A 15,274-nucleotide genomic window follows, 5' to 3' on the forward strand; every position below is an offset into this window, starting at 1 on the left:
ACGCTCTGGCAGTGTTTAGATATTGCTGACTTTATTGTTTAAGTTGTGGATATCAACAGGAAAGTCAGTACGGTTAAGCACTTCCCTGTTCTGGGCAAAGGCCTTGTATACAGCATAGCTGTGTCGGGTTAGGTGAACGGTTGCGTTTATTGTCCTCGATTGGCGATTAGCATGGTTTAATGAATTAGAGGCTGCATGCCTTGCACCTCCTGCCTCTGTCCCCACCCAATGTCCTCAGCCCGCACCTCCCATTCCTGCCCCTTGATCTCTAGGCACAGAGCCAATCCCAGCCCCAACCTACCTGCCCTGTAGCTCTGTGTGCCCTCCAGTCTACTAGTCAGGATGTGGGGTCCAACGTCTGAGAATCAGGTGAGTTGTGTGGGGGGAGCTGGAGGCTTTGGGCATGGGTGTTAACCAGGCTGGGGTACCCCAGCCGGGTCTGCCGACTCACTTCCCTTCTCAGGAACACCTTTACGGCTTTACCATCCCTTTACTCCCTTCACTGGGCCTCTTCTCTCAAAGATAACCAGAGGGCAGCAGAGGTTCTGCTTAGGCCTGTAGAGGCCAGTCCTGTGTGGTATATTTGGGAGGGCCTAGGCCAAGGGCTGGCTGCTCTCTCGGGGTGGTTCAGCTGGGACTCCGTTCAGCCTCAGACTTGGGGAGGTACCCAAAGGTGGCTCCTAGTGGATGCCCCTGAGGCTGGCATGATAGAGCAGTGTGAGGAAGGCTGGGGGATCCTTGACCTTGAAGCCTGTCAGAATGTTCTAAGGCCCTGAGAGCCTGAAGGAACCTTAAAGAGGAGTCTGAGCCAGGTGGTGGCAGCACGTGGCTTTAATCCTAGCACTTGGGAGGCAGAGGCAGGCGGATCTCTGTGAGTTCGAGGCCAGCCTTGGCTACAGAGTGAGATCCAGGACAGCCAGGGATACACAGAGAAACCCTGTCTTCAAAAACAAACAAACAAAACCACGAGGAGTCTGGAACAGACCAAAGGAGGGAAGGCGTGCTGTCCAGGCCACTGACCACTCAGAGGAAGGGGTGAGCTTATGTTCTTGGCTGTCAGCATTGGGGTTGCGACTGAAGCAGTGGTGAGCGGGAAACAGCGTCGACTGGAAAAGCGGAACAAAGCCGGTGACCACAGCTCCCATACTAAGGAGCTGAGAGACACAGCTTTTCTTCAGCCGTAAAAGAACAGAAGGAGGGAAAAGGTAAGAGATAGGGGAAACAGGAAGCAGACACCCGAAAAGATCGGCAACGCTCGAGACTGGTTCTTCAAACAGATCCCGAAAATACTAGTAATTTCTGTTTACACCCTAGAAATTAGAAAAAAAAAAAACACAAATCAGTGATATCAGGAATAAAACAGATTCTACAGACATTAAAAGGTTCAATAGGACTTCTTTTTTTTTTTTTAATTTATGCATATGCTAGTACAGGTGCCCGTGCAGGCCAGAAGAGGGCACCAAATCCCCTGGAGTTGGGGTTACAAGCCTTTGTGAGCTCTTGGAGAGCAGACTGACCTCACCTCTCCAGCCCCAAATAGGACTGGAAAAATAGAACATACAGCTTTCTCCTCAGTGGGGCCTGAATGGCAGTAAGGGTAGTTGGTTGTTTTTTTTTTTGTTGTTGTTTTTTTTTTTTTTTTTTTTTTTTTTTTTTTTTTTTTTTTTTTTTTTTTTTTTTGTTCTTGTTAGTTGTTTTCTTAACAGGGTTTCTCTGTGTAGCCCTGGCTGTCCTGGAACTCATTTTGTAGACCAGGCTGGCTTAGAACTCAAACTCAGAGATCCGCTTGAGTGGGATTAAAGGCGTGCGCCACCACTGCCTGGCTGGTTTTGGTTTTTGAGGCAGTTTCCTTACTAGGTATCAGAATTGGCTCTGTAAACACATATGCCCAGAACTTTTTCTTTAAAAACTGTTCGCTTGTTTTTATGTATATGAGTGTTTTGCCTGTACCACGTGTGTGAAGTGACCGTGGAGGCCAGAAAGGGAGTTACAGACAGTTGTGAGCCACCATGTGGGTGCTGGAGACTGAGCCAGGGTCCAGCAAATACCCTTACCTGCTGAGCCATCTCGCTGGTCTTTCTGTTGTTCTGTTTTGTTTTTGAGACAGGGTCTCAGGACAGTGCCTAGTTGACCTTGAACTTGCAATTCTCCTGCCTCAGCTTCCCAAGTGCTGCGGTTACAGGTGTTCAGCCTCACACCTGGCTTCAGAAACTTTTATTTCATCTCAGACGCTCCTCCTTTTCTGTGAAGCGTGCATGGGTGTTTTGTCTGTACGAATGTCTGTGCATCACTTGTGGAGGCCAAAAGAAGACATCAGGTTCCCTGGAACCACAGATACAGAGAGCAGTGGGCCACCATGTGGGTGGGTGCTGGGAATTGAACCCCAGTCCTTTGCAAGAGCAGCCAGTGTTCTTAATTGCTGCGCCAGCTTTCAGTCCTACCCACCCCAAGTTCCTCCTTGCCCTGCCCTCACAATTATAGCTGCAGCTGGGGGGGGGGGAGGTAGGGGGGCCTTGGCTCAGTGGTAGAGCGCTTGCCTAGCAAGCGCAAGGCCCTGGGTTCGGTGTTCAGCTCTGGAAAAAAGAAAAGAAGAAAAAGAAATTGCAACTCTGGGAAAACAAGAGCATGCTGGTGTGAATTTCAACTTCCCTAGTCTTCACTGTTGCCTTTCCAGTGGGAGACAGAGGAAGAAAACAGGGAAGAAGTCATGTGGCCTCTTGTATGAATCCATGCAGGAGCAATGGACTTCACAGAGAGTTTCTTGCAGGAGTTTCCCCTTGAAATGGGGGTGAGGAGGGTCCCAGTGGTTGGGGAGGTGATGGGAGAGGAGCAGAAGGAACCAGGAAGTGTTTGGTGGCGTTTTGGCTTTATCTGAGTTTGGGTGGGTTTTTTAAATCTGTTTTGTTTGTTTGTTTGTTTACATTTTAGCTATGGAGGAACAGCAGTCAGATCCCTTCCCAGTGTCTTATCCAAAGACTTGACCACATTGTGATGACGGTGAAGAACATCGAAGACACCACCATGTTCTATTCTAAGATCCTGGGATTGGAAGTCACTACTTTCAAGGTAATCATGTCCCCATATTCAAAACTTCAAGTGCGTTAAAGTAAGTGTGTGTGTGTGTGTGTGTGTGTGTGTGTGTGTGTGTGTGTGTGTGGTGTGTGTGTGTGTGTGATTGTACATGCACGCGCATGCAGATGGAGGCCAGAAGTCTTATTTAGCTAGACTGAATAACTACCAAGCCCCAGGGAGACTCCTGTTTCAGCCTCCCCAGCACTGAGATTCTGACTTGCTGACATGGACACCGGGGAGCTGAACTCAGGCCCTGAAGCCTGTCTAGCAAGCATTTCACTAACTGAACCATCTCCCCAGCTTCCTTCAATAGAAGTTGATAACGTCCTATGGCAGGGGATGGAGCGCAGTTAATAGAATGCCTGCCTTCTACACCCAAAGCCCTTGGTTCAGTCCCCAGCAGCACATAAGGCAAGTATGGTTCTGCACATAGAAGTCCGAACTGGAGAGATGGATGCAGGACAACGAAAGTCTAAGAGCGTCCTCAGCTACTTAGCAAGTTTGTTAGGGACCAGCCTAGGATACATGAAATACCGTTTGTTGGTTGGTTGCTTGGTTGGTTGGTTTTTTGTTTTGTTTTGTTTTTTTGAGACGCAGTTTCTCTGGGTAGCCCTGGCTGTCCTGGTGAGATACTATCTTAAAATAATTAATAATACTTTAAATGTAACTTATGGCTGAAGGTACAGCTCAGTGATGAGTATTTGCCGAGCATGCATTAAACCCAGATACCAATCCTAAGCCCTGCCAAAACAGTTTTAAAAAGGTACAACAGAGTATAACTTTAAAACCCCAAACACAGGGGGAAATGAGAGAAAAAGTAAAAGGATCAATGGAAGAAATTCCAAACTACGAACAGGGAGACATTTGGAGAGAGTAAAGAAAACAGGAGGAGGGAACTTTGAAAGAAATAAAGCAAGAGGTCTTGTTAGTTCAAGGTCTCTGGTCTCAACAAAAGTGCAAGCAAATTTTGCAGCCTTTATATACAAAAAGTTAGCTGTGTCCTCAGCACAGGAACACTCAGATACGCCCTGTGGGAATTGCAAAACAGCACACCGAAAAGTCCGTCTTAAGACTTTGCCAAAAGATTAAAAAGTGGTTCATCTACAAAAGAAAAAGAAACATGCAAATGTCAGAATTCTTGAGTCACACCAGAGGCCAGAAAACAATAGGACTATACTTTTAAGACTCTGGGAAAGCACGCCCGCCCCGCCTCCGGTTCGGCCTCAGCATCGCTCCATGTGGTCCCTACTCCCAGAACAAAAGCTGTTCCCAGCCTTAATCAGAGAAGCCTCTCCCTACAAAGAAAGGCGATGAATACAGACACTCAGGCTGCCTAAGAGGCAGAGAATAGCAAGGGTTGTGGGCCCAGCCCTCCACAAGATATTCCAGCCACCCCCTCTAGGGCTCGGGGACACTGTGAAAAAGGGGATGGAAATATGTAAGAGCCAGAAGATAGGGCGACGGGCTATGAAACAACTATTGCAATTATTAACTCCCAACTGTAGTCACCTGGGCCCATACCAGCCCAGCCCTATCAACAGGAAGTCGAGGAAGGGGGAGGGACTCATGGGGCCTACCTGCTACCTCTGAACTACTGATAGACTCTGGGGGGAAGGGACGATTGTCTTTAATTGTGTACCCACTGCTGAGCCCACCAGGCTCCAAATGGATAGCTCTAAACCCATGATTATAGAGACACCCTGGTTAATCTTAGTGGGTCACTAAACAAAGTAGTCATGAAAGTGAGGGAGAGCTTTGTAAAGAGGAGGAGGGGCCGAAGGGGTGACAGGGAGGTGGGGGGTGAGTGGCTGGTATGCATTGTGAAATGGAAATTGTCTAAACACAAATGTAATTAATTGAAAAATAATTCTGGGGGAAAAATGCAACCTAAAATTCTGTGCCCAGCTGAACCGCAAATCAAAGGTAAGTGTAGAACAAAGCCTTGTTAGGTACAAAGGCCTGGAAAAATGTGTGCTCCGTGGGGCTGGAGGTACATACAGCTCAGGAGCAGGGTGCTTATCCGGCGCGCAGAGCGGTCTAGGTTTCATTCCCAGCACCACAATTAACAAAGAAACTGCGTCATTAAAGGCTGGCAAGAGGCTCAGTAGATAAAAGTATGTGTTGCCAAGTCTGAGGTCCTGAGTTAGATTTCTGGGACATGTCCGCATGTCCGCATGGTGAAAAGAGAAAACCAAGTCCCAAGAGCTGACTTTTGACCTCCACACATGTGCTCTCTCTCTTTCTTTCTCTCTCACACAATCTATCTGTCTGTCTGTCTATCCATCCATCCATCCATCCATCATTTTAAAAATAAATACAATAAAGTGGGGAACAATGGGGTAAGATACCTGATGTCTTCCTCTGCCCCCCCCCACCCCCACCTCCTGGCCCCAAAGAGACATGACGATGGTTGAGAACAGGAATACATGGAGGTTGAGATGGAGTGGTTCCCAAGAAAAAACCCAATATACCTAGAGAAAAATGAAGTAAGCTTGGAAGGAAAACGGAGGTTTCCACAGATGCAACACTATCTTTTTTTTTTTTAAGATTTATTTATTACATATACAGTGTTCTGTCTGCATGTGTCTCTGCAGGCCAGATGAGGGCACCAGTTGTCATCATTACAGATGGCTGTGAGCCACCATGTGGTTCCTGGGAATTGAACTCAGGGCCTCTGGAAGAGCAGTCAGTGCTCTTAACCTCTGAGCCATCTCTCCAGGCCAGATCCAACGCTATCTTGAGAATATGGAATAACTTCAAAAGTAGTAAATGTAGAGAAAGTTTTAAAAAAAGCCTTATGAAGATGTCCTGCAGCAGACAAGAGATAATGTCTGCTGTGTCCAGATCATGGGTTACAGTGAGAGAGAGAAATGAGGCCTTGAGGAGGTTTCACGGGCGTAGCCGCTGTCGCTCCTCACAGTGTACATGACCTGTTCTGTTGCTTTGCTTTGGTTTCTTTTTTTTGAGACAGGGTTTCTCTGTGTAGCCCTGGCTGTCCTGGATCTCGCTCTGAAGCCCAGGCTGGCCTCGAACTCACAGAGATCCGTCTGCCTCTGCTTCCCAAGTGCTGGGATTAAAGACGTGCGCCACTGCCCAGGTTGTTGTTTTATTTTAAATAAAATATTTGTTATGCTACTTCATGCAGGGACAGGAAAGAGAGGGGCAAAGAGAGATGAGGGAGGTAAGAGAGAGAATCACTATAACACACACACACACACACACACACACACACACACACATATATATATATATATATATATCACAAAGCAAAAGAGGCAATGTAAAAAGCTGCGTATTGCGTGCCTCAATATAATGTTCAAGAAAAGACAACATTCTGAAGACAATACAATGACCTTGGCTGCCAGGCATTGAAGGGTGAGAGGCAGACCAGAACACTGAGGCATTTGAGGACCTCGACATTATCCTGTGCCATGTCGGAGTCCACAGTGTCCACCACCCCCGGCTGAACTGTGACAGGAACAATGGGGTAGTGGATGCTGTATCAAATGTAGTTCCAGGAGCAGCAACATATGTATCCACTGCTGGGATGCTGATCGTGGGAACTTCGTAAACCTGGGCGGGCGGGCGTGGGAAATCTGTACCTTCTCAGTTTTGCTGTGAGTGTTAAACTTCTCTGAAAATGAGTACATCAATTCAAAGGGTCATGAAGTGGCAGACTGTGAAAATTTAAAATCTAAAGGGGACACTATGCAAGAGCAGGCTGGATGTGCTTCAGGTCCTAAGAAGATCACACTGAGGAAAAAATTAAAAACAAACAACAAGACACTACAGCATGACGCCACTTACAATACCCCAGAAAAACAACAGCAGACCTTTTACACCAAGAAGAGGCATGCAAAACACATGACGGCTTGGGGCATGCACTATCAACATTTGTTTTATTCCATAAAGAGCAAATAGAGGCAGTCTATCCGAATAAAGACCCGAGCAATGATTCAATGAGAAGAAAAATGATCATGGTATCTAAGGCAGGGCTAGGGATGGAGAGAACAGGAAAAAAAGAGAATAGACACACAAAACAAGATAGGCTTTGCAGGGATCAGTGATAAATATGATCCATTCCCTGTGCGTAGACATGCTGAAGTGAACTTTTAGGACATCTAAGGTCAAGAAAAACTCTGAGCTTCGAGAATGCAAGGTGGCTGTATTACCAACAAAAGGATGATCAACACGGGGCTGGTCAGCACAGCTCAGCAGCTAAGAGCACTGGCTGAATAGGCATGAAGACTGGGTTCAAATCCCCAGCACACACATAAAAAGAAAGCCCAGCATGGTTACATCCCTGCTTGTGATGCCAGTGCTGTGGGGCATGTGTGGAGTCGGGAGGTCCGCTGCGGCTGACTGCCAGCCTAGCTCGAAGGTCCGTGAAATAAGGGGGAGTAGGCTAGCACAGAGCAGCTGACCTCCTCTGGCCCCTATACATGTATGCATACACACACACACACACAATGTAACATATACAATAAAAAGAAAACAAATTAACACTATATATATATATATATATATATAGTGTTAATTTGTTTATGTATATGTACAGTGTTAATATATATATATGGTGGTGGAGGGGGATTCAGACCAGATCTCACTATGTAGCTCTGGCTGTCCTGGAACTCACTCTGTAGACCAGGCTGGCCTCAGATTCACAGAGATCCACCTGCCTCTGCCTCCCAAGTGCTGGGATTAAAGGTGTGCGCCACCATATCCAGTTAAAAAGATTTCATATTTTATGTATGTAAGTGTTTTGCACATTGAAAGTGTACTGCCCACAGAGGTCAGAAAAAGTCATTGGATTCCCCAGAACTGGAGTTACAGATGGTTGTGAGGCACCATGTGGGTGCCAGAACTGAACCCAGGTCCTCTGCAAGAGCAGCAAGTGCTCTTAACCACACAGCCTCTCTCCAGCCCCCAACAGCAGAGCTTTTAGCAGCAACACCAGATTCAGGGAAGATAATGAGCAATGAATTTATCTTTCTTTCTTTCTTTTTGGTGTTTCAAAACAGAGTTTCTCCATGTAACAGCCCTGGCTGTCCTGGAATTCACTCTGTAGACCAGGCTGGCCTCGAACTCACAGAGATCCACCTGACTCTGCCTCCCAAGTGCTGGGATTAAAGGCAATTGTAACAGTCTTGGAAATGGAATCCGGTGTCATGCATGCTAGGTGAATGCTGCACCACTGGGAACACCGCCAGCCTGGAAGCAGACATTTAAAAGGCTTTGATCAAACAGCATTTACAGAACTGTACACTGGGCCAAAGTGTCCTTCAGCTATAAAAGTGCGATGTAGTCTCAATTATAGGGATGAAGAAAGAGATCATGAAATCGTAAAAGAAATGCCAGAGCTAAGAGGTATAAAGAAGGTGACAAGGGTTAGCTATAAAAAAAGTAAGCGTTATTCCCTAGCATGCTAAAAAACACACATGGAGCCGGGCGGTGGTGACGCACGCCTTTAATCCCAGCACTCAGGAGGCAGAGCCAGGTGGATCTCTGTGAGTTCAAGGCCAGCCTGGGCTACAAGGCAAGTTCCAGGACAGGCACAAAGCTACACCCAGAAACCCTGTCTCGAAAATAAACAAAAAACAAACAAAAAACATATGGAACCAGTTATTTAAAACTAATAAAGAAGTGAACAGAGGAATTACAATTAAGATAGAATAGTACTGGGCAGGGGGGGGGGTAGTAATAATGTTCAGCTAACTCTCCTCTGTCTTGACAGAGAGAGGACAGAATACAGGAAGGCGGTAAATCAAGAAATAGAGGTAGCTGGCTAGAGCCATGGCTCAGAGGTTAAGAGCACTGGCTGCTCTTGCAGAGGTCCTGGGTTCAGTTTCTAGCAACCACATGGCGGCTCACAATCCTAAGTAACTCCAGTTGCAGGGAACCCAACCTCCTCTTCTGATCTCCATGGGTGTGAAGCATGCGTGTGGTACACATACACACATACATGTAGATAAAACACACACACACACACACACACACACACACACACACACGAAATAAAAATAAATACATCAAAAAAAGGAAGACTATGCATCAGTTACAGACTGTTTGGAGGGCAGAGGCAAGAACTACCGCGGGATTAAAGGAGACACTTGTCTTTTTCTCTCAGTTGAACAAGCAGCCAGATGAATGTGTCATTAGGAGGAAATGAATAGGCACACAGTGCCCGCTCAGTGGGGCAGGGAGATTCCTGGAAACCCCACCAGCAAGTGCTCCCTCCCTGCTGGGCACGGCCTGTGAGGCTTCTCTTACACAATGGCCTCTTAGCCAGGAATTCGGGAAACAGAAGAAGTGGGATTTGTTTGTTTGGTTCCTTTTGATTCTGTTTTGTTTTGGGGCAAGGGTCTTTCTGGGGAATGCAAGGTGAAGTCAAACTTTCTATCCTCGGGACTCAACGTCCTAAATGCTGGGATTATACGCATGTCACCACTCCTGGCTTGAGGTGTATTTTTTTTTTTAAGAAAGCTTGGGAACACACCATTGGCTGTACAGAAATCTGAGTTGTTCTCATGAGGAAAAAAATAAAAATAAAAGGGTGGGGAAAGATATGCAGTAGACTGAGGCAGGATCACTTGAGTCCAGGAGTTTCACGCTACTCTAAACAACACAGTGAAATCCCAAAGGAAGGAAAGAGACAGAGACAGGAAGGAACGGAGGAAGGGAGGGAGGGAGGGAGGGAGGGAGGGAGGGAGGAAGGAAGGAAGGAAGGAAGGAAGGAAGGAAGGAAGGAAGGAAGGAAGGAAAAAAAGAGGGAGGGAAGGAGGGAGGGAGGAAGATATACGGGCTGGACACATTGCCGTCTGTGCCTGGGTGGGTTTTAAGCATTGGGCGATATGAACATTCTAACAAGAAACACACACGGCTGCGCACCCCCCCCCCCCCCCCCCCCGCAGCTGTCTGAAACAAGCATGGTGATGCACACCTGCAAGGCCAGCACTCAGGAGCACAAGGCCCAAAATGAGTTTGAGAGTTTGAGGCTAGCCTAGGCTACATAGTGAGACGCTGTCTCCGAAAAAGGAAGCTGGGAGAATTGGTACGGCAGTTAGAGGGCTTGCTAGTCTTCCAGAGGACCCGGGTTCCAATTCCAGGTCTCACACTGGGGACACACATCTGCCTGTCACTCCAGTTCCAGGAAGTACTTGATCGACACTTTCTTCTGGCCTTTGTGAGCACTGCACACACGTGTGCGCATACATACATACATACGTACACCCAGACATACGCACACATTACATTAAATAAATAAATGAAATAAAACACAGAAAGAGCCGGGCGGTGGTGGCACACACCTTTAATCCCAGCACTCAGGAGGCAGAGGCAGGTGGATCTTTGTGAGTTCGAGGCCAGCCTGGTCTACAAAGTGAGTTCCAGGAAAGGCACAAAGCTACATAGAGAAATCCTTCCTTGAAAAACCAAAAAACAAACAAACAAACAAAACACAGAAAGAAGAAGCTGGGCATGATGGTATATTTCTGTGATCTAAGCACATGGAGTTAGAGGCAAGAGGATCAGGAGTTGAATGCCAGCCTCTGATATGTAGTGAGTTCAAGGCCAGCCTAGATCACATGAGACTTTGTCTCTGAAGAAAATGGTGGTGATGGCAGGTAAGGGTACTCACCAGCAAGCCTGCCTACCTGAATCACATCCCTGGAACCCACATCATAGGAGAGGATGGACCCTGAAAGTTGTCCTCTGGCTTCTGCACATAGCACACAGCATCCACCTCCACACAAGTGAGTGTAAAAATATTTTTGAGACAGGGTCTTACTATGTAGTCCTAGATGACGTGGTACTCACTATGTAGACTAGGTTGGCTCTGAATTCATACAGATCTGCTGGTCTCTGCCTCCAAAGTGCTGGGATTAAAGGTATGTGCCACCATATCTGGCAAAAAAAAATTTTTTTTTAAAGAACAATTTAAAGAATATTGGGCTGGCCAGGCAGTGATGGCACACTCCTTTAATCCCAGCACTTGGGAGGCAGAGGCAGGCGGATCTCTGTGAGTTTAAGTCCAGCCTGGTCAGTAGAGTGAGTTCCAGGACAGGCTCCAAAAGCTGAACAGAGAAAACCTGTCTCAAAAAACAAACAACAAAACAAACAAACAAAGAATGTTGGGCTGGAGAGACGGCTTGGTGGTTATAAGCACTGGGTGCTCAATCATGAAGAATGGATGGAGATCAGATCCTAGGACCCAAATAACAAGCCATGCCTTTCACAAGCACACTGAACTCCAGCCCCGAGGAATCTGACGCCTTCTTTTGCGTGTGTACTGTGTACGCACAGACTGACACAAATGTATTTGTTGAAAACACAGTCTGCTAGATGGATCAGCGGCCTGTTCTCCTTTTTGCAGTAAGTTCAGACTCATCTTGGCATCCTAGTTCTCCGTTTTCTCTCTCCTAAACAGGGGGATCGGAAGGCATTGTGTTTTGGAGACCAAAAATTTAACTTACACGAGGTGGGAAAGGAATTTGATCCCAAAGCCGCTCACCCCATTCCGGGCTCCCTGGATGTCTGTCTGATCACAGAAGTGCCTTTGGAGGAGGTGATGAAACGTCTCAAGGTGAGTACAGTGCCATTCTTAGCAAGAAAGCCCAGCCTTAACACCTGGGGGGTGCTCAGTCTTACTGCAACTCGATAGGCCATGTTTGGTTGATACTCAGGGGAGACCTGCCTTCTCCTGGATGGAGAGGAAGAGGAGGAGATTGGGAGTTAGGAGGGGGAATCCAGGAGAAGGACTGGGAGGGCAGGATGGGGTGGGGGAGACTGGCCAGGATGTAAGATAAATAAATGGGAAAAAAGAAAAGAAAGCTACTGTAGGTTCTGTCAAGGCAGAAGTGTGACCCAAGAACTAGGTCTTCCTCAAAGCTCAGACAGGACAGCTCCCATCCCATCCACATCCCGCCTTCTTCCTTTGACTGATGTCGCTTTCATGTACCCAAATTGATTTGAGAGGGAAGAGTACAACTCCATGAGCATCCATACAGTTAGAATAAGCATTCAGAACCGTGGTGGAGCTTTCCATTACATTTTTACACAGAAATCAGTACTGAATATACTTTATACACTTATCTACCACCCAAAACAAAACAAAATCCAATTAGAATTAGAAGTAGAAAAACGATTGGGTCTGGTTAATGCTGGTGTGTAAAGTTTTATTGCCAGTCTTTTAATACAGTAAATTTTATAAAATTTAAAGAAGAATATTTGTAAATAATGTTCTGACATACTCAGTCTTTTATTGTGTTAATGTCTAAGTAAGAAAAGACACAGTAAAATATGGTCAGAGCTAGGTGGAGGTGGCACACGGCTTTAATCCCAGCGTTTGGGAGGCAGAGGCGGGTCTGGGAGTTCAAGGCCAGCCTGGACTATAGATCGAGTTCCAGGACAGCCAAGTGCATACAGAGAGAGATCCTGTCTTGATCATATTTATAAAATCTGTATGCTTTGTTATGTAGAAACAGGAGAAGAAAAAATGCCAAGTAGAAGCATAACAAAATACAATCATCTTTGAGTACTGAGAGGAAAAAAGGGAATATTAGGTGGTGGAGATCAATGGCAGAGTCCTTGCCCGGCATGCACAAGACTCCAGCTTTCATTTCCCATAACTAACAAAAATCTATCATGTTTATAAAACCTTTATCTGAAGCTGGGCGGTGGTGGCGCACGCCTTTAATCCCAGCACTCGGGAGGCAGAGCCAGGCGGATCTCTGTGAGTTCGAGGCCAGCCTGGGCTACCAAGTGAGTCCCAGGAAAGGCGCAAAGCTACACAGAGAAACCCTGTCTCGAAAAACCAAAATAATAATAATAATAATAATAATAATAATAATAATAATAATAATAAAACCTTTATCTGAAGCTTGGTGTGGTGGCACACACCTTTAGTCCCAGCACTAGGGAGGCAGAGCCAGGTGGATCTCTGTGAGTTAGAGACCAGCCTGGGCTACAGAGTGAGCTAAGCCAGCCAGGACTACATAGTAAGATCCTGCCTCAAAAAAGAAAAACGCCGGTTGGTGGTGTCGCACGCCGTTAATCTCAGTACTTGGGAGGCAGAGCCAGGCTCTGTGAGTTCGAGGCCAGCCTGGTCTACAGAGCGAGATCCAGGAAAGGCGCAAAGCTACACAGAGAAACCCTGTCTCGAAAAACTAAAAAAAAAAAAAAAAAAGAAAGAAAGAAAAACAAACCAAAAATTTACATCTGGGCAGCAATGGCTCAGTAGAAAGAAGTACTTCCCACATGAACCACACAGCATGAGTAATCCCCAGACTTCATGTGATAGGAGGCCAAAACAACAGATTCTACAAAATGTCCTCTGACCTCCACATGTATGTGCACACACACACACACACACACACACACACACACACACATTATATATGAGCTCTTTTATAGCTTTTTATATAAAGAGGAAATAAGGCTGGGTGGCGGTGGTGCACGCCTTTAGTCCCAGCACTCAGGAGGCAGAGGCAGGAGGATCTCTGTGAGTTCAAGGCCAGCCTGGTCTACAGAGTGAGTTCCAGGACAGCCTGGGCTGTTACACAGAGAAACCCTGTCTCAAAAAACAAAACAAAACAACCACACATTTTATCTTGGTGAAAAGAGAAGCAATTAAAGCCAATAGTTACAGGGCTGGGAATGTAGCTCAGTGGTAGAATGCTGGCTGGTCCCTCAGGAAGCTGCGGGTTCAATTCCCAGTACTGTTTAGAGAACAAAACTACGAATATATCCTTTGATCCAAGTACTGTGCTTAAATTCTTGCTCACTAACATTACTGTCACTGTCAATTTACAAATTGAGGAAATGGAAGTTCAAGGCAATTACATATTCTGCCTGAGGCCATATACCTTGAGTAGAGGAGATGAGGTCAGAAAGCTTGGCAGTCTAGACACCATAGGAATTCAACTTTGCCTGTGGTTGTAGCATGTGTAAGTCCCTGAGTTCAAACTCTAGAGCACGGGCTAGGGAAGAAACAAGACGGAAATCTTGAGGAATTAAGTTTTGGTCTCATGTATCTGGGACACATGACTTTTGTCTTGTCTGCTCACTTCATTCAGGCTTTTGATGTCCCCATTGAGGAGGGCCCAGTCTCCAGAACAGGAGCAAAGGGGCCTATTATGTCCATCTACTTCCGAGATCCTGACAGAAATCTCATTGAAGTGTCCAACTATGTCACCTCATGATTGACACTGGCCTTCCTCCATTGTGTCCCACAAGATGTCATCATAGCCCTCATTTCCTGAAAATCCCAGAGACCTCCAAGAACTGAGAACTTTGGCATGTCACCGATGCTGCAAAGGGGGACCTAAGACAGGTTTATGTGCAGACTTTTGTGTCTAGACAGCCCCCATCTAAAGCTACTCCAATAAATGACTCCTGTCTTCATATGAGCTCATCGTTCTCGTCGCGGTCCTACGTCTGGGGGCTTGTCTAGGGTATGAGTTCTCTGACATTTTCGGAGCTCTGGGCTAGAGTCTGGTGTCTTTGGAGATTAAATCCAGGGTCATCCTTTTGAGAGTCAAGGCCTTTGACAGATTTCTCCTTGCCAATGATCCATCATCCCTCTTCCAACTTTTCAACCTATTCCATTTCTCTAGCTGCTTCGTGATGCTTCCTTCCCCTGCCCCATCAGCCTCACTGAGCCTCCTCATCATAGCAGACATCCCAGAGTCAGAGCAAACATCGCCACCTCCCTCCGGAGCTCTTTCTCTGGTCTCACTCGGGAGTATCCAGGACTTTCTCTCTTTGGATCTTCATGGAAGCTCAGCTCCCAAAATAGAATAAGCTCAACTGGCGCCCTCTTCCTTCCCACCCTCCTCCCTTCTTCTCCCTCTCCTCTTTCTTCCCGCTGTTTCTTTTTGTTTCCCGCCCTTTCTTTTCCTCTAGTCAGATTGGCTTCACACTCAGGGCAATCCTCCTGCCTTTTCCACCTTCCAGGTGTGAGCCACCACGGCAGCTGGCAAGTTGCTTCTGCTCCGGTCCCTTCTGCCCTCACTACACATCCACTCAGTTGTTGACCGGAGAAGCATTATCTTAAGCACATACTGTGTGCTAGACCGTGTTCCAGGCCCTGGGGAGACAGTGTTGAACAACAGATAAGCTTATCTAGCCAGCCGTGGGGACACTTTTGTAATCCTAGCACTTGGAAGGTAGAAGCAGGAGCATCATAGATTCTAAGCCAGTCTGG

General features: G+C 46.6%; 1 protein-coding gene across 2 annotated transcripts; it reads left to right on the forward strand.

Annotated features, from left to right (window-relative positions):
• Positions 1-214: 214 nt before the first annotated feature.
• Glod5 (glyoxalase domain containing 5) lies at positions 215-14,477 on the forward strand. Of its 2 annotated transcripts, none has more exons than XM_006997525.4 (4): positions 215-369; positions 2,929-3,066; positions 11,498-11,653; positions 14,145-14,477. In XM_006997525.4, exons 1-4 carry the CDS (start codon positions 343-345, stop codon positions 14,268-14,270), a joined length of 447 nt encoding a protein of 148 aa, XP_006997587.1. In that variant the 5' UTR covers positions 215-342; the 3' UTR covers positions 14,271-14,477. The 2 variants fall into 2 exon arrangements, with proteins under 2 accessions (XP_006997587.1, XP_076418163.1); XM_076562048.1 differs by lacking the exon at positions 215-369 and adding an exon at positions 2,682-2,788.
• Positions 14,478-15,274: the final 797 nt, after the last annotated feature.

The sequence above is a fragment of the Peromyscus maniculatus genome, chromosome X (genome assembly GCF_049852395.1).
Source record: "Peromyscus maniculatus bairdii isolate BWxNUB_F1_BW_parent chromosome X, HU_Pman_BW_mat_3.1, whole genome shotgun sequence".
Classification (NCBI taxonomy): domain Eukaryota; kingdom Metazoa; phylum Chordata; class Mammalia; order Rodentia; family Cricetidae; genus Peromyscus; species Peromyscus maniculatus.

Excerpts from the sequence above, each read along its gene's own strand:
- Glod5 (XM_076562048.1), top strand. The coding sequence starts at position 2,741 with ATGGACTTCACAGAGAGTTTCTTGCAGGAGTTTCCCCTTGAAATGGGG. Across the intron at positions 2,789-2,928 it reads AGTTTCCCCTTGAAATGGGG|CTATGGAGGAACAGCAGTCA; the intron begins GTGAGGAGGGTC and ends TTTACATTTTAG. Across the intron at positions 3,067-11,497 it reads TGGAAGTCACTACTTTCAAG|GGGGATCGGAAGGCATTGTG; the intron begins GTAATCATGTCC and ends TCTCCTAAACAG.